Genomic DNA, 25,655 nt, shown 5'->3' on the forward strand with positions numbered 1-25,655 from the left:
GCATATTGAGCCACATAATGAGCCTTGTGGGGATGTTCAACAGGAATGTAACTTTCTCTGTAGTAAAACCATGATAAGGTTTACTTTTCAATATAATGTAAATACAAACACATTATATATATATATATATATATATATATATATATATATATATATATATATATATATATATATATATATATATATTATATTAATTTCACAAGTATTCACAAGTTACCTTTTAAAAACCATAGTAGCCTAATCATGGTAAAGGTACTGTTTGGCCATCGTAAAGTGAACACAGGGTTTGTGTTTGGTTGGCCAGCGAGAGGTTTACTTGTGCAGTAAAAAGCTCAAAAGAACAACTGCCTATCGTTGTTTGGACTCTTATTTGTGTTTTTGTAATCATTATAGTAGAAACACAACAAGGGACAAGTGTGATAAACTTATCAATGTTTGTTTACAGCCGCTGCCATTACCTCATGTGTTGATCATGAAAACAGTAAATGTGTGCACATGCGAGTGATCCTGTGTTTAATAAACGTGCTGTGCGGAGATATACGCTTAGACGCAACTAAATAAGGATTGTACTGTTTGCAGTCGCGTATTTTATAAGAATCCCAAAACCGCATCGATTTCCTGACTCGTGTGTTTGTGTATGTGCGTTTCCCATCGCGTGAACTGTTTGACAGAAGACAAAGAAAACACTCGCGTCTGGAGATACTGACACACATACGCAAGTAAATAAGGATTGTACTGTTTGCAATCGCGTATTTTATAAGAATACCAAAAAGCGCGTCGAGTTTCCTGACTCGTGTGTTTATGTATCTGCGTTTCCCCCCTTGTGTGAAATGTTTGACGGAAGAACAAAGAAACACTCGCGTCTGGAGATACTGACACACATACGCAAGTAAATAAGGATTTAGATGTCATGTTTTGGTGCAATCGGATGAAACAACAAGGAATGGAGAGACTGGGTTGTGGATTGCGTATCCATTGACTGCAGGAGGCACGAGTTAAGCATATGGCTGTTTCTGCTCGTTCACTTCAATGGCGCGGGGGTGTGGCGATCTCTTCTCATTACAGATAATCAGGTAACATTAGAGAGACGGTCCCTTCTCCTACTTCTCATACAGTTTACACCGAATGACAATATATGTTTTCGATCTCACTTACATCATTTAAATGCTGACATTCCAAGCATTATGTAGACATTTATCTTTTGTTTCTTTGTCATGTTTTCGAGAAGTTACAGTTAATTTTCTGACGCGTTTCTGAAATGACTTCACTGAGGGAGAGAGAACAAAACGCGCATCATGTTTATTTTCTTAATTTTGCGAAAAGCACAACATTCTGTTTTTATTGGGAGTGGACAGAAAAAAACTAGACACATTAACGTTTTAAATGATGTATAAATCATATCTGCATGTCCAAAATCAGCAGAGTTATCTAAGTCTCTTTGCGGAGTGACTGAAAAATAAAGAGTTTGCGCACCCGCGCCGCAGCCGACCCCAGAGTGTTAATAAACCAGGCTTGATGACGTATGCAGCCTGCATATTTGACCTCCGGAGGCTGCAGCCTTCCAATTGAGAAACGACCAGAAGTATTTCCTTGGCTTTTTCGATACACATATTGTTGCATCGTCTCTCTCTCCCTCGCCTATGGAACGTTTTTGCAGACAATATTTAAAACGAATTGCAAATGGTATTTGCAATTGCATTTCGTACTTATGGTTGTAAAAACTGTGACTTAATTCAAATGCAAATTCAAACTGTTTGTATGCAAATGTACAATATATGCCAAATTTCAAATGTAAAATCAAAGGCCATTTGCAATTGAATTTCCTATGTCTTTCGAGTTATGCCCCTGCCATATTTCAATCTGAATTGCAATTCATCATTTGCTATTTCACTTCTTCTAGCGTTGCGTACGGATCTTGCCAAAACTCAAATGAAATCGCAATCCTCTTTGCATTTGGGTTTCCAATGCCTGTACTTAAACTTGTCAATCACAGTGTTGGGGGTGAGGTTATATTATAGGGCATGTTTGGAAGCGGCGTCACTCACAGTCGACCACGCTTCACTGCGCTTAAATGGCCACAAGGGGGAGCACAAGAAAAGCTAAAATGATAACACAGAAAAAATATTTTATACATTAAATTATATATTTCCTCAGTTATATTTCAGCAATTATTAACCAGATAAGCACCGTTTCAAAAGTGTGAGTTTTATGAATTAAAGGAACGCACCTTCATTAATTGATTATTGACCTTGATTTTGTCAGTAATAATATGGCAGAATGTTTTGACATTATCTCATGTCAAACGCTAAAAGTGTATTATTAGAAGAGTATCATAAGTGTATTATTTTAAACACTTGTGTTTTATTAGAAAGGTATTATGCCTACTCAGTTTGACATTTCGATCAGAAAAATAACATATGAACATTTAGCTGACTTATTGACTAAATGTATTATAAAAGTAATGCAGTCTTTTATGTATCAAAAATATAACATGTAACCTACATTTCTTTAAAAGCTTAAAAAAGATTTTGTAACCTTGATATTTTTAGTAAAACAATATAAAAATGTTAATCTGTCTGACAAAACAAATCATAGTGTTGTCGGTTGCTCAACGGAGTCAGCAACGAGTGACAGCGAAAATTACGAAATTTAACCATGGTTTTATTGTGCTAAAAGTGTAGTAACCATGGTTTTTGGGTGTATTGATTACTATCAGCAAAACCATGGTTTTACTACACTAGCATGGTTTCACTATGATTTTTGAAAACCATGGCTGTCAAAACCATTTTTTAAACTGTAGTAAATGTTGTAATATGGTTAATTAGTAAATGGTTAATTTTTGTAAGGGTCAGGGGCAGCATTCTCGTCATTAATCGTCCTGGGGAAACAGGATAAAAGCTGCAAATCCGATCTTTCTGGAGAGAGTGAGAGAAATCTATGTGGACTGATGCTCTAGAACCCGAAGAAAGATGCTATTTATTGACACAGAACGCAAGAAACGGGTGTTTTTTTGTTCTCAGTTAAAACGCATTAGAAGTCAGTTATCCCTGTGCTTCCATAACCAATCACTATTAAAATAAAATGTTATTAGCATGAATTAAAGTAATGTACCCACGTTTACTTGATACTTCACTAGCTGATATCACATCTGATTAACACAGAATGAGATCTGTTGTTTTTTCATTAAAATGCTTTAAAATGGCATCTTTCTTTACTAGCAAGTTAATGCAAGTTTATGCAAGTTAGTAAACAGTGCTTAAGATTATTTGGTTAATAATTGCTGAAATATAACAGAGGTATTATATAATTTAATATATACAAATTTTTCTGCATTATCATTTTAGCTTTTCTTGTCCTCCCCCTTGTGGTCGTTTAAGTGCAGTGAAGCGTGGTCGACTTTGAGTGACGTCGCTTCCAAACACGCCCTATAATATAACATAATTTAAAGGCAGGATAGGCAGGAATTATCCAAAAAAACTTCCCCACAAACATGTTTAAACTGTCTTTATATATCAACACACAAGTAAAATTTAAGTACTCTGAAAAAGAGAGTATAAAAATCGAGTGTCTGTAGAGCTCTCACCACTGTTTTAAACACAGCTCATTTTTCTATTCACTTAACCCCCTCCCTTCTGGGTTTCTTCTAAAGCCACGCCCCCAAAACACATGAACGCGCGACACCGACAGCTTTGCTGGGAGAAGGATTTACCTCAGACAACCGGAGAGGAAGGAGCGCGGTGCATGTAACAACATCATGTCACAATCACATGTAATAATACACCTAACTTTATCAGTAGGAATATAAACAGATAGGATGCCTTCTAGTACTCACTATTAAGCCAGTGTTTTGCATGGAAGAGTTTTCGTGATGAAAGCATTGTTGACTCTGATGAGGACTACACTCCGGAGACAATACCGCTACCGCATCATCGACTCGAGGAAAAGCCACGTGATATATGATTGCTTCGTTTATTCCTTTTTTTTGCCTTGTTTGCCTTCGCTGACTGGATATGCACTTTCTGTGAGTTCTGAATGCAATTCTCTGCCATACTTTTGCTCTTCCTAGAGTGTCTCGTGCACGTTCAAATCAATCAAGTGTGCGCAGATCCCATAGCAAAGGGTGGTGCCATGGTCGCGCGAGAGAGTGATATTCGCACAAGCTAATCATTTGTTTCATACTCTCTTTTTCAGAGTACTTACATTTTAATTATGTATTTGTATATAAAGACAGATTAAACAAATTTGTAAAAAAGTTTTTTAGATAATTCCTGCCTACCCTGCCTTTAAGGTCAGGCATTGGAAACGTAAATGCAAAGAGGATTGCGATTTCATTTGAGTTTTGGCAAGATCCGTACGCGACGCTAGAGGAAGTGAAATAGCAAATGATGAATTGCAGTTGAGATTGAAATATGGCAGGGTAATAACTCGAAAGACATAGGAAATTCAACTGCAATTGGACTTTGATTTTACATTTGAAATTTGGCATATATTGTACGTTTGCGTAGCCTGACGTTGTCATACTCAATTGTAGTCAGAATTTGAGTCTGATACCGCTCCATTGAGCTAAAATTATGAGGCGTGTCTCAACCGAAAAATGCCTCTGCACTCAATTGGATAGACATACGACCAATCAGAGCAACGGAGTGTGTGATGTTGAAATGGCGTCTTTAGCAGCCTGACCAAACTGCTAGTAATTTCGCTACAATGATACTAACATCATTGTAATTATACTAAGTCTGAGTTAGCGAACGTACATCAACACCTACTATGTTTACAACATTTCATTTATATCACAACATTAAGTATTTACTAAGTCATACAGTCAGACTATTTCTTACCATTTGTACATTAGGTGAACTTCATCCACGACGATACCCATTACGTTTGCTTGAAAAATATCGGAGACTAGCATGTCCCTCCACTTATTCAGCAGCCAAGATTCCAGGGTTCCGAAAAGAAGCTGGCAACGACCACTAATTATATCCATCTCGTCGTGCACGCCGAGTTACATCGCCGTGATACCCATTTCAGTTGCTTCTTTAACTTTGTCCTCCATAGCAAGGACGGCGAAAACATAAACAAATGCCTTGATCGCGTTTCTATGTTCCTCTTTTTAAATCAATGCTCTGTTGATATCTTTTAGAACAGACTCAATGTCAGAATCCACACATCTGAATTCACCAGCGGCAGCCATTTCATTGTAAACAGATTGAACACACGCGCTCTTTGGTGACGTGGTTGATACGTTACTGTTGATCATCTGTCCATCATCATATAAAGCCCGCCCTCACAATTTGATTCGTCGGGCGGTTTTGGTATTTGCATAGTAGCTCCTCAACGGTGAGTCCCCAGACCGATCTTCCCCCGTTTTTCAAATTGTGGTGGGCGGGGCTAAGATCGGCTGGCACCCAGGCTAACGTTTGCGTAAACGGAAATGCAAACAGTTTGCATTTGCGTTTGAATTAAGTCACAGCTTTTACAACCACAAGTAGGAAACGCAATTGCAAATACCATTTGCGATTCCTTTTTAATATTGTACGCAAAAACGTTCCACACTCGCCACCAGGATTTTCCGAAGTGGCGCTCGTATTTCCTCTCTTTTGTGTGAAAATTGTCGCCGATAAACCGATGTGTTTAGGTCTGCCACTTTGTAATACGTCACGTGAGTGACAGCGGAACGCAGCAAATGAGGAAGAGAGAAGAGAGAAATGCTCGGATCTGATTGGTGAATGAATAGGGTTTGGTTTTACACTCTGTGAGTTTGAGCAAGTTTGACTGCTATAGCATCCTGGATTGTAATGTAAATACAGACAGTAAAAGAAAGGTAAAAACATGAACACGTGAATGCAGCATCTGAATACAGGGAACTATATGCAAGATAATCGCCTTCATTTATAAAGACGATCGCATTTATGTATGAATCAAGATCGTGAGTTTATATAAAAAATAGCCTTAAAGGGGAATCGAACCCAGGTTGCCCGTGTCATAGGTGCATGACACTAACACAGTGCCACAGAGTCACATAACAGAAGTTGCTCTCTACACTCCTTAAGTAGCCTCCAGCAAAATTCATGTTAAAAAAATTTGTGGAGGAAGTGACGTATGCCGTAAAGCAGTTGAATTTTGTGCTCTGGTTACTACCAGAAACCCTAAGTTTTAAAGTACGAGTAAAAGCGATACAGACCCTGTGAGGCTATGGTAGACATGTCATTCAACCTATTTAAAGTCGATGCACTATCACAAGGGTCTTGAAAATGTATTATGAAGGTTGAAATAAGAGGAAAACCTCATTTAAATACGTGACGCCATAGCTCAGTGGTAAGGTCACAACGTTGTCGCCTGGGAAACTGGGGTTCAACACTCACCTCCGGTGGTAATTTGAGGCACATTATTTAAACAAAGGGCGGCAACCGTTACAGAGTGAAATCGATTTTCCAATCACCGTTGTAGACCTATGGCAGGGGTGTCAAACTCAAGGCCCGCGGGCCAAATCCGGCCCGCCAACTCATTTCATCTGGCCCGCAAGAGTTTACATATTATGTTAATTATGTGGCCCGCCAGAGTCTACAAATTATTTTATTGTTATTATAAGTTTTCTTTTTTGCAGGTTATTTCCTACATAGATTTTTTTTAGCAGCCACCAAAACTAATTTTTGTCCCGCCTAAGTCTTTTTGTAATGTAATTACAGTGATAATGTTGATGATTGCAGGAGAGAGAACGAGCGGCCGGCACATGCGCACTACTAGAGTGGCCGTGTCTTAATGCGAAGACTGCAGCCTCCGGAGCTCGCATTTCCAGGCTGCATACGTCATCAAGATTGTCTTGCTTCAGAATATTAAGAATTATAAAGTTGAATATTATTCTTCGTTTATAGTAAATAGTTGTAATATGCGTATGACTTGCGAATGTAATGGTCATTTAACTTAAATAAACCCGGATTGATGACGCTGCATATGCGACCTCCGCATATGCAAACGGACAGTATCTGCTCGTGCTTTCTCTCCCTCTCTCGCGCACGCTCACGTGCATCCAGCGAGAAAATGTTTTCCGTCTCGTTTACAGAAATGTTTTGCGATGTCCAGCTGGGATTAGTTTACAACGTGTCTATTCCAGCTAAATACGCGAACTAATGACTCATCTGAACCGAATACTTTTAATAAACAATTGAAACTATTGATCTGTAGCCTACAACACTGAACTCATGAGACGTCAGTCACTTAGACACTTAAAGCCAGGTAAAAAAAAACACAGCTTTTTTGCAAAGAGGGCAAGAAATGACAAGCTAGAGTATCTGTGTCTAATAAATGCATATTATGGTGGAGATTGTTAAACTCTTTATTAGTATCTTAAAATGCCTCTCATTTTCTTACCTGGACTATGAAGGATAACAGAACATTTTGAGTGTACTCACATACTACATGTGTTTTTGTCACCACAAATATTTTAAAAATAATCTGTAGAATAGTTGTACTCTATACACTTTGTCATTATTTGCCTGGGCTTCTACATTCAAAGCTAGGTATTAATTGAGTTATTAACAAAACCAATAGTAAGCAAATGCAGAGAAAATTATGCAATGTACAGTAATAAAAGAGTTGATACATTCATACAGTCCTTCAAATACAACCGGCCCTTTGAGAGCAACTGTAATGCTGATGTGGCCCAGGATGAAATTGACCTATGGGAACAACAGCACAAGGACCCAAAAGCATGGCAGAAAACACACAAGACACTCCAGAACAATATGAGATCATGGAAGACAAGTTGTGTGTTAAGACTCAACTGTCAAAGGGTCAAGTTTTGTACCGAATATAGTTACCCGAAGTCTTCATTCCAACCATTTTACAACACTACCATTCACACCCTTTGAGCGGTCATGGAGGTATCTTCAAGACATACAAACGTCTTCAAAATGTAGTCTATTGGCCAAAGATGTGGACCGATGTCAACAACTATGTCAAGTGCTGCACCAAGTGTCAAAAACACAAGTATGAAAATCGAAAGCCTGCTGGAAAGTTACAACCCATAACGACTACCAAATGTTGGGAGTGGATATCATGGGCCCTTTACCCAGTAGCAGTCCACACCGCCATGAATATCTACTAGTCTGTGTAGACTATTTCACACGTTGGGTTGAATTGTTCCCCATGCGTAAAGCAAATCCAGAAACCATTGCTTCGATCCTACGAGAAGAGGTTTTTACCCGTTGGGGTGTACCAAACTGTCTTCTGTCGGATCGAGGAACCCAATTTGTTTCTTCACTTTTCAAAGAACTATGTGCACAATGGAACATCACACACAAACTGACAACTGCCTACCACCCAAAAGCAAACATGACCGAAAGAATAAATCGCACCCTCAAATGCATGATCGCTTCTTACCTTGATGGAAACCATAAGAAATGGGACCAGTTTCTACCAGAGCTGGTAGATGTGACGAAAGCGGTAAACGCCACCTATTTTTAGTACATCACTGGTGAACTTGAAATTAGAGTGAGAGCATCGGCAGGTGCGCAAAATTAGTGTGCGCTTAAAACCAGTGTATGCGTGAGTCTGCAGGTGTCGAATTGACAATGGTGGCAAAAAGGACATGGTAGCGAGAGTCACAGCTTTAGGACTGCTACGGACATGACAAAAGTGTGAACAATTTAACTTATCTTCCCTGAAGGGTTGAGAGAAAAAGATACCCTGAAAGAGTGTTTTCAGAAACGGACACGATATAGAGAGAGAACCGTTATTGTTTCCGACGTGGATCTTCCAAGTGGTGTATGGAGTTGTGTGGGGTCGAGAAATGCTAATATCCCAAGTAGTGATCGCACTGGCAGACAATTTATAAATGGAGACAACAGTTGCTTTCCCTATCCTGGTGCAGCCCTGTAAAGCTCAGTTTGTGACCAGTTTGTGAGTACTTGCCTTCCCAGAATCTAAAAGGCCTCTCTACCCGAATACATAAACGCACACACAATAACAGTCACACACACACACACACACACACACACACACACACACACACACACACACTAGCACACGCTCTCATATGCATATGTGTGCCAAATGGCTATATTACCTTTCTTATGATAATGTGATGCTACTGTGAAGTGTTTGATTATGATGTGGCATTTTGGGTTGTTATTTCTTTACGTGTTGGACTTCTAAAACGTTTGCATGGTATAATTATGATTTAAAACAATACGAAAATATTCAATGTAAAACCTGAGTTAATACCATGATACGAAATTATGAAATGTGAAACATGAGTTACAACATGTGATGCCATGATATGTTTTTTGTTTGTTTAATTGTAACGAAATTATGTAATTATGAAAACATGTATTATGTGATACTGGCAAGCTAAGAGTAAAACCTCTGAAATTTACTATTGAACCTGTTTATTTTTTCCTTTTCACATATCTGTGTAACTGGTGGCATGAGCTAGCTTTTAAATATTTCACATTGGTAGATAATTATCTGCCTGGTGTCCAACCTAAAACTGTTGTATACTTTGAAATAAGAGGAAAACCTCACTTAAATATGTGATGCCATAGCTCAGTGGTAAGGTCACAACATTGTCGCCTGGGAGACCCAGGTTCGTTTTGTTTAAATGAAAATTGTTCTTATTTTGCGAGTGATTTAACTATTGAGTTTTTTTTCTCCAAAAAAACAAGAGACTTTATTCAACAGCTTACAAAGGGAAAATGTGGATGTTTGTGAGTGTAATACTGTACCTGTAAGTGACCCAGGAGGGCACTGTTTCTTATTTTGTCATTTTGTGGGAATTTGGTAATTGAGATGTGATTTTTGTGGTGTTACTAACTATCATGAAACTGGATTTTCCCATTTAAATGAAGTGATTGTTTTTTTTCCTCTTGAATTTTATGTGTTTGAAGGGAAGAAATTATTGTACATTTTGGATGAAATACATGAAATGTTAAATGTTATGAATATTCATAATATTGAGTTATTATTTTTCCATTGATCTATATATACACACACACACATTATACATAAATACATTCACATGGCCCCACTGCCCCGTCCCCATCCACACTAGTGGATATTGATCCTCCTTTGGATATTGCTACTCCTCAACTAACAGGACAATCCAGTCTGCAAGGTATAAGACAATAATTTTCAAGTACCTCAGCTGTTTTTTCTACGCCCACACTGCAACCCAGAGCTCCACAAGGATATCATGTCAGGTTTGCTTCTACGTCACCGGTTGGCAGCCTTTCTGTTCAAAACCAAGCTGGAGAGCAGGACATTAATCCTGACAATATGCAGTTGTGCACATCAGTAGAATCACTAGCATCCTCTCTGGAAACACAACATGATTTACCTGGGTACCTACCTAGTCTGTTACCTACACCAGGGAGAGAAGTGTATACTCTTACAACGCAAGTACAAGGAAATTGGGATCGTTTATTTCAGTGGCAAACCCAACAGGAGGATACCATAAACAATCTTCTTATAGAGGTAAACCAAGTGAAGTCTAATCTAGCTGGACAAATGGATATTCTTTCTTTAAAATCACAGTCCAACTATGAGCAACTTCTTACCGCTTAAACAGCAGCTGCGCAACAAAAGGAAACTGAGACTGATCAAATACTAAAGGCCATGAAAGTTATGTTGACTGAATCACTGCAGACCACTGAAACTTCCCTGAATGATGTATTTCAATTTATGGTTGAACAATCACAAGAAGTGTTACGGCAAGAGCTTAAGACCACACGACAACTACAACAAAAGGAACTGGAACGACACACTGCGGAAATAGCCAGAGGCAACCTAAAGATTGAGGAATTATCCAACACAATAGGTGACCTTCAATGTGAGATGATGAACAATTTTAAAGCTCACAACAAAGTTATATTAGACCTACAAGCATCTATAGCTACACATGTACTCCCTTCTGCCACAAGTATACCCACTGCTGCCACACACGTATCCACGTCTGCCACACCTATGCCCATTTTCACTGCCCATCACACTCCAACGGCTGGCAAAAGTGATCACTTGAAACTAGTTTTCCCTACCTATGGGAAAACTTCTGATGATCCTGATCCATTACTGTATTTGGCAAAATGTCAAGACTTCCTAGCATTGCACCCACTCACTGAAACAGACATTTTGGCAACTTTCCGAACAGTTCTGTTTGGTACAGCAAGAGACTGGTGGGAGATCGCTCACTCATCCATAAATACCTGGGAGGACTTTCAGACCGCATTTCGTTCAGCATTCGTGTCAGAAGACTACGAAGACGAATTGGCAGAATGAGTCCGTACCCGAATACAGGGAGAAAAGGAATCAATACGAGATTTCGCTTTCACTTACAGAGGTCTCTGCAAACGCTGGAAGGCGACACTGACAGAAGCTGAAGTAATCAAATTGATTCTCAAAAACATAAAACCACACCTTACCAGTCAACTACGTTATCGAGTTGACACTGTTGAAGACCTGGTTAAACTGGGTCAACAAATTGAAAAGGACTATGAACAGCAGATACAGTATGATTTTGCCATGAATAGGAATTCAATTCCAAATGTTTCCCCAAAGCCACAAAATCAGCCGGACCACAAAATGCCTTTTACACGACGTTGGAGGTGTAAGGGAAACCATGCACCAGGGAATTGTACGCATTATGCATCTACTGCTAACCAGCCTGGTAAACCACACCACCCACTTGGCAGTAATACATTTTCTTCAAACCCTAAGTCTGGACATCACACATCTAACACTGCCATCAATGCGACAGTCAAACCTAAATTGACAAAAAACAGGAAATCAACACATTTACCAACTACTGTTTCCCCTCCTATTGTACCATCACAATTAGTTGTTCCAGTCTCCCTTGGTGGCTGGATAGGAAAATGTATTGTAGACACTGGGGCAAGTTATAAAATGATTCATGAAAAGTTGTTGGAAAAACTTACCCCTTCTCAAAACTTGCAGCCTTGGGCCTTGGGGCCCTTATATCTAGCAAATGGAGAAGAAGAAGTTCCAATAGGATGGATACACCAACAGATTTGCCTTTAAGAACATTAATTCACATTGCCCATTGCTGTCCTGGCATCTAAAGCTCTTGCTTATTCAGTAGTTCTAGGACTGAATTTCATTTTTTTTTCAGTGGCATGCAGCTTAATGTTATTGATGGACAGTATTCCTTTAAGTCAAAACCAGATGAACACTACCTATTCCAACCTGGAAACGCTACAGTGCCTACAGGTAACCAAGGTAAAAACCTGATTCATCATGCCAAGAAGCATAAAAGCTTGGCTTTATTAAGCGTTGTTCCACCACCACAACCAAAGCTTATACTCTCATCTCCTGACACCATTCACGAGAAGACCTTGATTGATGAAGCTGTGAAAAATGCTCATCTGACACTAGAAGACAAACAACAATTACAAAACATCTTGGAGACCAACACACAAGTGTGTACACTTCAACTTGGATGAACAGATGTCCTACAACACTGCATATACACTAACCAATGAGTACCTATTAAGAAAAGGCCTTACCGTATGTCTCCTGTCAAGCAAACTCTAGTAAGGGAACAGCTGGATGAAATGTTAGAAGCAGGAATTGTGGAGCCATCAAGCTCCAGTTGGGCTTCTCCAGTGGTCTTGGTTCCCAAAAAGGATGGAAGCACGAGATTCTGTATTGATTACAGAAAGGTGAATGCAATTACTGAGAGTGATGCTTACCCGCCACCAAACATCGCAGAGATCCTGGAGTCTCTTGCAGGAGCATCTATCTTTTCCACTATAGACCTCAACAGTGTAAAAGAATGACTGCTTTCATCACTCCTTTTGGGCTTTTCCAGTTTAATGTAATGCCCTTTGGACTAAAAAATGCCCCAGCCACTTTCCAACGCTTGATGGAAACTATACTAGGAGAATTGCGAGGAACACTGTGTTTCATCTACATTGACGACATCATCATTTTTTCTGAAAATTTCTCACAGCACTTACATGATATCCAGACTGTCTTTCAAAGACTGCAAAACGCAGGATTGACCATTAACCTTAAGAAGAGTAAATTCTGCCTTCAAGAGATTGGATTCCTAGGCCATGTGATCAGCACCCAAGGAATCATGGCAGATCCGAGCAAAATAGAGGCCATCCGGTCTTACCCAGTACCCACCAACCTCAAAGAAGTACAACGGTTTCTTGGATTGGCCGGATGGTACCACCAATTTGTTCAGAATTTTTCACAAATCACCGAACCCATGAATGCCCTGAAGAAGAAAGGTAATACATTTCAGTGGTCAGATCAATGCCAGGAAGCTTTTGAAAAGCTCAAAACATGTCTCACCTCACCACCTATACTTGGTCATCCAGATATGCAGCTTCCCTTCACGGTTTACACGGATGCCAGTGACATTGGCCTTGGTGCTGTTTTAGCGCAAAGAAAAGAGCAAGGCAGAGAAGTTGTCATCGCTTATGCAAGCAGAACCCTAACCAAGGCTGAGATTAATTTTTCTGTTACTGAGAAGGAATGTCTGGCAGTTATCTGGGCACTCAAAAAATGGCAATATTACCTGGAGTACAGACTATTCACCGTAGTGACTGATCACTCTGCTCTTCAATGGGTAATGTCATCTAACAAAACCACAAGCCGATTCATCCGATGGGCTTTGAGGTTACAGAAATTTGATTTTATTATTGAATACAGGAAAGGCTAATTAAATGTAGCACCAGATGCCCTTTCTAGAATACCTCACCTACCTACATGTAACATTTTCACCACCCAGGAGAGTTGTGACGAAAGCGGTAAACGCCACCTATTTTTAGTACGTCACTGGTGAACTTGAAATTAGAGTGAGAGCATCGGCAGGTGCGCAAAATTAGTGTGTGCATAAAACCAGTGTATGCGTGAGTCTGCAGGTGTCGAATTGACAATGGTGAGAAATGAGCTGATCTCTGAAGTGTTAGTGCTGTGGTTGGATAGTGCAGTTTAAGGGGCGGTATTATCCTTCTGACATCACATAGGGAGCCAAATTTCAATGAACTATTTTTGGAATGGTTTACCAAAATTAAGTTACTGGGTTGATATTTTTCACATTTTCTAGGTTGATACAAGCACTGGGGACCCAATTATAACATTTAAACAAAAAAGTCAGATTTTCATGATGTCCCCTTTAAAACTTTCTTGACTAGTGAGAAGTTGCTATAAATTATAAAAATAAAGTTAATCAATTAATCCATGACCAGGATTTTTGTAGTAAAATGGAAGACACAGAGCCATATCTGCAGAACAGAATGAAAGGAACTGTGGATATCAGTGTTGTAGTCGAGTCACCAACTGTCGAGTCCGAGTCGAGTCTTGAGTCCCAGTGTTCGAGTCCGAGTCCAAGTCACCAAAGAAGAGTCCGAGTCGAGTCCAATTCGAGTCACCATTACCAGAGTTCGAGTCCGAGTCGAGTCTCAAGTCCCCAGTGTTCGAGTCCGAGTCGAGTCTCGAGTCCTGTATTCGAGTCTGAGAGTGCCTACATGTCTCCACTCTAGGACCTTCAAAAAACTGATAAAATGTATTAAAGAGGTTCTACATTAAACAAAAATGACACCACTGTCACGATTGCAAAGGGAGTTTATTTACTGATTTGACATATACACTTTGCAACACACTTTGCAACTTTACAACGCCATAAAAAGCATGTGTGTACTTCCATTGTTGTAAACTTGTGATTGAGAACTAGTGTAGAAAATTTACAAATTTAATGTTTAATCATGCTGCATTTTGTTTTTTGAGGAAACAAGAACAAATAACTGAGTTGGCATTGAAGTCCATTAAGAAAACATCCTGAAATGATTTTCTTTTAAAAAAACAATTTATTTTCGAGTCATTTTTTGGACCCAACATCCAATAGGAAAATTCAACTGCAGTAGCCACCGTTCAACCTGAAGAGGTCAGCACTCAGACGTTTTTACACCATATATTGTAGTATTGAAACAATTTAATATCCAAATGTCAAAAAACGTACATCAAAATCAATGAACAGCACTAATAAACCATCATTCTTACAGATCAGTAACTAAAAAAACATTGAGATTAGGGTTTAGTTACTCTTTTTAAGTTATCAACAAACAAAAAAAAATGCTGTAATCTGAACCAGACATACATTAACCCTAGCTTCTTCTGTTTGTTATATATGCATTAGTCAGTAATATTTTTTTGAAAAAAAGCTAACGGTAGTCAATGGAAAGCAGCAATGGAAAGCATTTTACTTACTTTTCTGGTTGCATCCGTGACAGGTGTCTGTTAAAGTTTGAGGTTGTCTCAGTCTTTTCCTACACACACAACATTTAGCGCTGCTCTTTCCAGCATTAGACACAAAATTTCGCGTAGGCGAACTTCACGATCCGGGGCACGTCTTTCTGCATTTTACAAATGTGAACATTTAGCCCGCGAATCATGCATCATGCATTGCACGAGCGTAAAAGTTAGTGACGTCAGTGAGTGTGTTGTCAAGCAAAGAGAGTGAGAGGTAGCAGTGTCTGTGAAGGGAGATCGCGACCGGTCTTGGGCACGAAACAGGAAAAGTGTAACACCTTATATAATTTTTTATAACATATTTAGTCAAAAACAAAGTGATGAATGCTCAAGTCCGATTGTATATATCCTCGAGTCCGAGTCCAAGTACGAGTCATCAATCTGCGAGTCCAAGTCGAGTCACAAGTCCAGAGAATGGATTCTCGAGTCGGACTCGAGTCCAAAGAATAGTGACTCGAGTCGGACTCGAGTCCGAGTCCAGGACTCGAGTACTCCATCACTGGTGGATATGCTTTTAATATAAACATAATGTACATAAACGTAATGTTAATGTAAACCCACTCACATCAGGAAATCGAAATCTATTATCATAAAGGAACAACAGAAGTACAAACACAAACATCTAATTTATTGCATATTTCTTTCCTTTGAGCTGAAGAGCGTGCAGAACTGTAAACAAAGTATCTTTGAATTGTGTTTATACTGAACTGAACATGTTATCAAGGGAGAAGTTAACAAGTACAAAAACAAAAAAACAAAAGGTAAGTCAGGCACATCGCTCAGAGACAGCACTCTGGTCACTATGCAACAGACTGGCTGCGTGGGGCTTGCATTATAGTTTACATGGTCGAAATGTTTCTTGAGAAATTAATATTTTTAAATTAATATTTAACAAATTATATTTAGCTAAGATGTTAATATTACAGCTAAGAGAGAGGCTTCATTGTTGGGCTACTTTTATTAAAAAAAAAACGACATCTACCCATTACTGACTAGCCTGTGTTGCCTAGCAACACCAGCAGCTATTGAATTCACTAAAGACAGTAATGAGCCCTCCATGCATTGAACTGCAGCGTGAGTCGTGAGGAAGAGATACAGCTATAAATTGATGCTTCTAAAAATAGCAACTGACTGGGTTTTCGCATTGGAGTCTTTTTTAGATTGGTGTTTTCTGGAAAGGCTATTACAAGAGGCTATTTCTCCTGTATTGTAGATTACACATTTTATGTGGTAGATGTCAAATAAGTAATTAGTTTCTGCATATTCAAGGGTTTCTATAAAATTCTCAAAATACTGCATAATAAAATGATAACACTATTAAAAGCTGCATTTTTCATTTAAGTCTGTATGTTTTGTTTAACTGTTTTAAATATATTGACTTTTATATAATTCAATAAAGAGATATAATGTAGGATTAAGTAAGTGATAATGTCCAGCTGAATGTAAGTTATCCTGTTTATTACACTCCTACTGTAATGACCAAGCAAGTAATACAATAAGTTAATAAAAATGTTATTACATTTAATTTGTTTTGAAAACATAGATTCAGATTCAGATTTATTTGTCACACACATACAATGCAGTGAAATGTTACAAACGGCTCCGTGCTACTCAACCCAAAACAGTAACAAAACAAACAGTAACAAAAGTGTTCAAATATACTATTTATCAATCTTTTTTCTAAAATATTTGACTGCAGAATGTCAATTTACCAAACACAATAAAGTGCTCCATTAAGCTGTTTAAAAAAAGGATACTAGGACTGTTAAACATGTTTTGTGATGATGAGAAAATACATTCTTAATATTAAAATATGTTTTTATAATGTTTTATGACACGATATTACTCAAGTGTAATATTCACAATCAATGCTTTTTTGTAATGCATGTACAGTAGGTTTCAGATGTATGTGTGCTATCAGCAACTAAAGCTGGCACCTAATACATTTTATATGTTAATCTAGCTTTTTTAGGAACATGTAGGTGGCTTGTTATTTAAGCAATGGGCCAATGGCAAAAAATGAACAGCATTGGATGCTAAAGAGCCAGCTGTCTTCATCTCGCTTTGTACTCCATCCATGTCTCTCCATCAGGCGCTCTCTTCTGCTCTCGTAAAGGCTGAGCATTTGCAGAGGACGGGCATGGAGGCGAGACGAGGGGGGAGCATGGCCATGAATAATTCATCAATTCATTGGTCTATATTTAGCTACAGCTACAGTCATTTGGGTAGGGCCAGGCATCAATGTTTGACAGTGGCTATTGATAGTAAGGTCATCCCAGAAGGGGCTTAAGGCTCTGCCGGTGGGACAGGTTACAGGCGTAAGATCACTGCGGCGAGCCAGGGTCGATGAGAAGCAGTGGGTCACTACGTGAGGATTGATAAGTGGCAGTATGGTGGGCTGTGGGGGGCCTGAATGCAAAATCTTCCCTGCTGAAGGTAGCAACAGTGACGTAAGGGATCGATCAGGACTCCTGCTGCAGTTTTTCAGAGCGACTGACAATGCAGCAGGCTAAATATAGAATCAGAGAGGAATCCCCGTCTCTCGTCCAACCCACTGCTCTGAAACTGGTGCAGTCTGGCACAATTAAAATACTGATGTGCAGAAAACAGCGTTATACAAGAACACATAAGACTATAGACGGTTTCATCGGACGCACGTGATACACGTCTGGATCCGAACCTTACTTACGGTTTCGTTTTTTTAATGGTCTGACTAGTTGCTAAACTGATCTCTTGAACAAATGCCTCGTCGAAAATAACAAATGTTTTGGTTTCCTAGGTAATCTATGTGTTGTCTTTTGCTTGATATATAAATAAACTACGTTTAAAGTATTTATTATTAGCGGAGTTTACCGGAAGTTACAGGCGGACCGCGACAGCCGCTTGTTTATGTTGTTACTGCTGAAACGGTCTATAGAGTATAATAAAACTGTATACAACAAAATAATGTCATAAGCAGCTATTACATAACACATTAAAAATCTGGAATTCACAATTGAATTGAATTGTCAAAATAAATGAAAAGTTTTGGGATTTGGAAACTTGAATCAGAAATATTTATGACATTAAATTTGGCCATGTTAGCTCTTTTGTACAAAAAAGTCAGTTTCCTTTCAATACGGTTCACTCGCATTGCGTCATTAGCTGACGCTATGGGGGAAACTCCTGTTTACTCCGCAATTGAAGCCTATTGGTTACCGTCTGTAAAAATTACAGACAAATAGGCCCAATCCCAATTCTACCCCTTACCCCTTCCCCTTTCCCCTTCCCCTTTGTTTCGCGCGTTCACGTGAAGGGGTAGGGGTGTCTCAATTCTCTTTTGGCTGAAGGGGAAGGGGTAGGGGTAAGGGCCAGATAGCCCTTCAAACGAAGATTTTTCAGGACCACACTTCAGACGAAGGGGTATGATACATTTCCAATATGGCCCATAAATTTAAGTATTTTTGGACATTAAAAAGTATTTTAATAACAAATAATCACTTGTTTTATGTTGCCTTTAATCTTGTGTTCATGTATACGGTATGTTCTAAGAAAAAAGATTTGTAAAAATCGCCATGAAAAAAGTTTGCTAATGTTATTGACTTTGTGATAGTTCCACAACATATATTTTTTTAATAATTTCTTGTAATATTAAATTTTTCTTAGGGGAATATTTTCAGCCCTACCCCTTGACACTCTGTTTCAAGGGGCAAGGGGAAGGGGTAGGCGTAGGGGTAAGGGCAAGGGGAGGGGTATAAAATAGAATTGGGATTGGGCCATAGTGTTCGAGCCCGCGATAGGGGCGTGGCATAGGCCCTATATAAGTCCGTTAGAGATTGCAGTAAGTTCACCTTTATTCTCCTTCAGCACTATCCTTCTCGCTGCTCCAAAGAAGAAGCCCTTCTTACCGTTGAAATAAGCCTCGCAGGGTATTCAACGGCCAGCGTTAGATAGAAGAGCGAATTTACAACTAAAAGAGCAGAAGTGCGTTGAGATAATGTCACTACAGCATTGTGGCTCATGCCAAGTCCCTTTGCCTGGGACGTCCACATCGCTGAAGAAAAAAAAGATCTCCATTGTCACCGTTGACCCTCAGGTTATTCCAAACAGTTATTCAACATAATTTAAATTAACTTCTTATATTCTTACAATTCAAGGATTAACAAAAATGTTTCATATAACATGAAGTAGAAACCAGAAAATAAGCTCTGTTTTATGTACAGGCCTACTAAGGGGTTAATGGTGCCACATGCTGATCAACAGTAAAAATGACATATTTTACCTTTTTGCAAAAGGAAAAACCATCATCAATCAAAAATGGCTTTGCAATCAAAAAATGTTGCTATAATGGAAGTCAATGGGGCAAAAATGACCACAAACCATAAATGAGGAAGAAAAAAAAATAAATCTGATACTGCACAAAAACTAAAAATTCATCAAAGCCAATGGGCCCTATTTTAACGATCTAAAACGCAAGTGCGAAGCACACAGCGCAAGTGACTTTGTGGGCGGATCTTGGGCGCTGTTGCTATTTTCCCGGGGGGAGAAATAACTCTTGCGCCAGGCGCAAATCAATAAGGGGTTGGTCTGAAGTAGGTTCATAGGTGTGGTTTGGGCGTAACGTCAAATAAACCAATCAGAACGCTATCCAACATTCCCTTTAAACGCAAGGGCGCAAGTTCAATGGCGGGTTGTTATTATTATGACGGATTTACCAGGCGCACGCCAGGAGCGGTTCACAGCCGAGGAGACCGACGTTCTTGTAAGAGCAGTCAAAGACAGAGAACTTGTTTTGTATGGGGATGGGAGAAACCCGCCCAAATCAGCGTCAGTTAAACAGACGTGAGAGGAAATAGCCATAATTGTCTCATCAGCTGGCATCCGCTACAATGATATCAGGAGACGGGGGAATCCCAAGCTTGCCAGCATAAATCGGGCACGCCGTGTAACGGGAGGTGTATCTGCCTCTACACAGGACCTGAAGCCAGCAGAGGACATCGCTGCGTCCACCCTCACCGCTGAAAGTGTTTGGGGGCTTTGAAATCGGACCCAAGAAACGCAAGCAAGGTCCAACCACAAAGTACACTTACAAATCAAGTTCATATACATTAAGGTTTCTTATGAAAACATTTTAATTATTATTTACATAAAATAAACGTAATACAGCCACACAACAAACGTATGAAAATATTTTAATCGTTATTTGCGTGAGAATTTTTTCAACGCAGCCACACAATAAATAAAAACTATCACCACAATGCTCACCACTATGATTTCCCTTATCTCATGTGTTAGTATTTTTTATTGTAACAATTTATGATTTGCAAAAATAACTGTTGCACATGTGTAGATTAGATAAGCAAAGTGTGTGCGCGTTGTGCAGGCTATACATTATGGTCAAGCATGCGCCCTTAAAATAGCATAATGAACCACACGCAACGCGCCACTGACTTTAGACTAGTTTTTTTTGGTCAGTGGCGCAGTTGTTTTTGAAACTGCAAAATAGCATCAGGGATGGTTTGCGCCGGAACACGCCTCTTTTTTGCGCTGAACCGCCCAGGGAGCGCAAGTTCATTCCCTAGTTTGCCTGTGGACAGAAAAACCCACAGTGCGCCGGTGCAAAATACGAATGATACATGCGTCACTGACAAAGTCAATTGCGCTTGGTGCAAGATAGGGCCCAATGTTTTTTTCCAATCGTTGAAATGCCCAAGACTGTAAAAAGGGTTTTTAAAACTCCAGTCCAAAATCACTTTTTATATTGAAAATAAGTCATTTTGCGTTTTTTCCCAAATACTTATTTGGGAAGTTCACTTATAAACTTTTTAAAGACTTACAATCATGGAATTTTGTAAATATTTGGTAATTTTGATCAGTATTGAGGTTGATTAAAAGATTAATATATTTTTTATATTAATCTGATACATTTTCATTTAGTGGCATTTTTTGGCCACGAACAATACGAAAGGGCAGTGAATTTGAACAATGCACAAGGGTTAACGTTGATAGGAGATGCTAAAAACTTGCCAATCAGGAAGCTATTTGAAACCTTAACTTTATGTGTTTTAAAGACACGCACAAATATTTTACCAGTTTACTTACTCATTTTCAGCTTTTAAACATACAAATCCACTATTATATTGTTCAACACAGCACGAGTAAACAAAACAAACAAACAAGTTTATCAAGGCAAATTGGTGACACCTGCACCTGTGGATGTGTGTGTGTGTGCCAGTAATTTACCAGATAATATTACAGTTATTTTCCTTAATTGGTGCAAAGAGTAATTTACTGTAGTTTATTATTAGTGCAGCATAACTGCACCTCATATCACAGTAAAATACCTTTCACCGATGTTAAAGCTAAATACTGCCAATTTTACAGTTATTTACCCAGAAATCTACAGCAAGGGTTAACAGTGTAGATGGCGCAGATGAGCGCGGCTATACCAAGCTGCCGCCGCTCGAGGAGTCTGTAGCTGCCCACCTATGGCCGTCCTTGGGCAGTGGTTGGATCTTGCGGATCTTGAAGCTTACAGATTTTACAGCTTAGATGTCCCTGCCCTACAGGCATAGGTTCTGTCAGCTTAACCGCACATACACGCATAAAGGTGCACTGCTCACTACTGTGTTATCTGTGTACATTACGGTGCGCTCGGTGAACTCAACGTTGTGATTACTATATTATATGACTTATACACATCCACAGTGCGCTTGGAGAACTCGCTGGCTTGTGCATGTGTATTAATAGGTCTATATGGTGCTTTCACGTATGCCTTATCTGAGCTGTAAATATACTGGTAATAGGGCCACATTTGGTGTCTCTCCAGTAGGGCACATCAGTCCCTTGTATATGCACAGCGTAATGAGATAATGTTCCCCTTATTGCGTCAGCTACTGACGCAATGCGAGTGAACCTTTTTGAAAGGGAATGATAAGGTTACTCACGTATCCCTGGTTTCCTGAAATAACGGGAACTAGCATTACGTAGCTTGCCGTGCTATGAACACCAACGCAGCGAGTGTTATTCGGCTACGCGCTTCAGTCGAATAATGGTGAGCTTATGGCGGTCTCTCCCGGATTAAATAGGGTGTAAGCCCCGCCCCTGTCACGGGCTTGAACGCCATTTGTCTGTCATTTTTACAGACATTAACCAATAAGCTTCGATCGCGGATTAAACAGGAGTTTCCCCCATAGTGTCAGCTACTGACGCAATGTTTCTTCCCATTATTTCAGGGAACCAGGGTTACGTGAGTAACCTTATCGATTTTCTTGCTTTCATTGCACTAGACACGATGCCACTGGAACACTGTCAAATCATTCTTGAATAACATCAGTCATCATGTTTTGCACAAACTAGTCTTTGTCTATGTCATCTTGAATAGGCCTATTTGCTGTCATTAAAGCAAAGATGGTCATACACTGCATAAATACAATCTAAAATTCATGTTATTTTTTTACTCAAGTTGTTATGCTGATAATATAATATATATTTTAAAAAAATACATTAACTAACATAAATGTAAAATGAAGGGATCAGTGGCGTGCACAGACCTCCTCAGGGGCAGGGGCTGACGGACTTAAAAGGGCATAATTTTTTATGTCAAACAACAATCAAATGTATTTATTACTTTGGTGTTTCATTCTTTCTTTCCTTGGCATTATTTAAATAATGTTGTAACAAATGAATAACACATCAAACTTAAATAGAGAAGTTAGGAAAATATTATTTACTTTCGCTAACAAAACGGCGAGAATCAAGTTTTGAGGACTTCATTTTCATGTTGTAAACTTTATGTGTCTATAAAAGTGTTAGCAATCATTAAATCAGCAAGTTAACCGATCTATCACAGTGTTTTAATTGCTTATTTCATTGATTAAATGTCTTACTTACAAAAAAAGAAACAATAAGCTTAACCATTTGAAATGATTCCTAAAACCTATTTTTCATAGCTAAAACACACCGCTTTGTTAGTTTAGCACACCATCAAAACACAACAAATAGTGGGATTAATATTTTTGCTCCAAACTAACTTTATAGTAGATTAAGTGTTTTGAGCTGACGTGGCTTCAGATCGCAAAATGAAACAGATAATATACTCTTTCTTTTTGGTATTCTGCACAGTGCTAATGTTGCATTATAATAAACAAATTTAACGTTACTGTATTATGAAAATACCCATGACCGGAACAACACAGATATACCATAAATAATCCTTAGCCTATTAGGTTTATTGTCTTCTTGTTTTATCCATCAGAACATCTTTATTTGCATGTTATTAGCAGCAGGGTAGATAAATGCCCTTAAAAGTGTCTGAATCGGACCGCAGCGTTCTTCGTGTGTCAATTAGTGATGGTCGTTTTCGTACACTGCTTCATGAGGCTTCGAAACATTTACGAATCTTTTGTTTCGAATCAGTGGTTCGGAGCTTGTTGCAAACTGGCCCAAGTCACGTGATTTTAGCAAACGAGGCTTCATTACGTCACAACTGTTTTGAAACGTTTTGAAAATCCGATGGTTTACCACTAGGGGGAGTTGATCACAAATGACCATATGTTTAGGTGAACTCGGGTCAGTTTTATTATGCAAGTTCATTAAACATTTATCCTTCGGACTAATAACACTACCATTTTGTCTACTTTTTGTTTATAGACAGATTTAATGACAAAAATGTACATAATTAAAAGGTTAGTTAGTTTTAATGATTTTTTTTGCTCTAAATAAAACTAAAAAACACATAATACACTTTAAATTATGTCATAATTAAGTTAAATAATTTTTTAAAACACATTTTAATACAAATCTTGCTATTATTCTGTGAAAAAAAGTGTAAAATGTTTGAACATATCTGCTTTTACACTATTTTGACCAGCAGGGGTCGCCAGCGTGTGTGGTGTTTCGAACTGCTTCGAAAAACTGAATCAATTTTCGAAGCAATTGGTTCGTGTAAACAGAATCGTGTAAAGGTCAGTTCAACAGTGGTTCATATCACCGCGTTTGGAATAAAAATGGAATAAATATTACTCCTTTCTTTAGAAATTAGAAGTAAACATAAAATCAGTCAATATGTTTCCAAACATGCATGCCTTTGAACCAGAAGCCCCGAGAAATGTTTTGTGAAGTGCTTTCATGACGACTGCGGGTCATATTTCATTTTTCAGGTATGGAGTCCGATTTTCATTTTCATAACTTGTGACACAAATTAAGACATTACGGTCTCTATTTTTTTTTTAATAAAACAAAGGTCAAATACAAACGTTTGAGCCTTAGACCTTGCTAATGATGTATTGTTTGTTGTTTGTTGTACAATCCCAGCTAACAATTTTTGGTTCCCAAAACGTTCCCCTAACGTTAGTTTTTGGTTCTCAAAACGTTCCCCTAACGTTAGTTTTTGGTTCCCATAAAGTTATTTTCCAAGGTTTGTTTTTGGTTAGCCAGGACAGTTTTCTTTACAGAAATAGAACGTTATTTTTAGGTTATTTTAACGTTTTCCTAACGTTAGTTTTTGGTTCCCATAACGTTATTTTCCAAGGTTTGTTTTTGGTTAGCCAGGAAAGTTTTCTTTACAGAAATAGAACGTTATTTTGAGGTTATTTTAACGGTTTCCTAACGTTAGTAAAACGTTACAATAACGTCAGGAAAACGTTACAATAACGTCAGGAAAACGTTACAATAACGTTAGGAAAACGTTAAAATAACCTAAAAATAACGTTCTATTTCTGTAAAGAAAACTTTCCTGGCTAACCAAAAAACAAACCTTGGAAAATAACGTTATGGGAACCAAAAACTAACGTTAGGAAAACGTTAAAATAACCTAAAAATAACGTTCTATTTCTGTAAAGAAAACTTTCCTGGTTAACCAAAAACAAACCTTGGAAAATAACGTTATGGGAACCAAAAACTAACGTTAGGAAAACGTTAAAATAACTTAAAAATAACGTTCTATTTCTGTAAAGAAAACTTTCCTGGCTAACCAAAAACAAACCTTGGAAAATGCACAGTTGACATGGAGTGAAAAATGATCTCACCAGGGTGCGAGGGCACGTTGCCGCGGCTCCATGCACGCACTGACAGAGCGCGCAGAGCTCAAGACTCCAGCCTCAGTGAAGAAGTGAAGGCTTACAAAAGTACGGCACATCTATTAGTACATCCCATGCTGTGTTTTTATCTATCATATCTATCTAAAATAAGTAAAACACATTTCCGTATAAGGAGGAATAAAATAATTTATTTAATACTAAATATATAATAATTAAATTATGCTATTACTGGAAAAAAAGTCTATTAAAATATTATACCATTATATAACACAGGTTATTTTATTTAAAAATACCTCAACACATCACATATTATGTATTTAGATAGCATTATATTTTATCAAATATATAAATAACCAGTGACTT

At 38.5% G+C, this 25,655-nt stretch overlaps 1 protein-coding gene across 3 annotated transcripts in view; it reads right to left on the reverse strand.

Annotated features, from left to right (window-relative positions):
* The window catches only part of phactr3b (phosphatase and actin regulator 3b), a 362,484-nt gene that overhangs the window by 77,948 nt on the left and 258,881 nt on the right, over nt 1–25,655 (reverse strand). Inside the window, exons 9-10 of one of the 3 annotated variants that reach the window (XM_055184984.2) lie at nt 13,315–13,394; nt 12,546–13,237 (exon numbers count right to left, since the gene is read on the reverse strand). The exons of the other annotated variants lie outside the window; for them this stretch is intronic. Coding sequence (XP_055040959.1) covers nt 13,316–13,394 — 79 coding nt within the window. The 3' untranslated portion in view covers nt 12,546–13,237; nt 13,315. Of the gene's footprint in view, nt 1–12,545; nt 13,238–13,314; nt 13,395–25,655 lie in introns of those variants that run through there. 3 annotated transcript variants of the gene reach the window in all.

This window comes from Misgurnus anguillicaudatus, chromosome 14 (assembly GCF_027580225.2).
Source record: "Misgurnus anguillicaudatus chromosome 14, ASM2758022v2, whole genome shotgun sequence".
Lineage (NCBI taxonomy): Eukaryota > Metazoa > Chordata > Actinopteri > Cypriniformes > Cobitidae > Misgurnus > Misgurnus anguillicaudatus.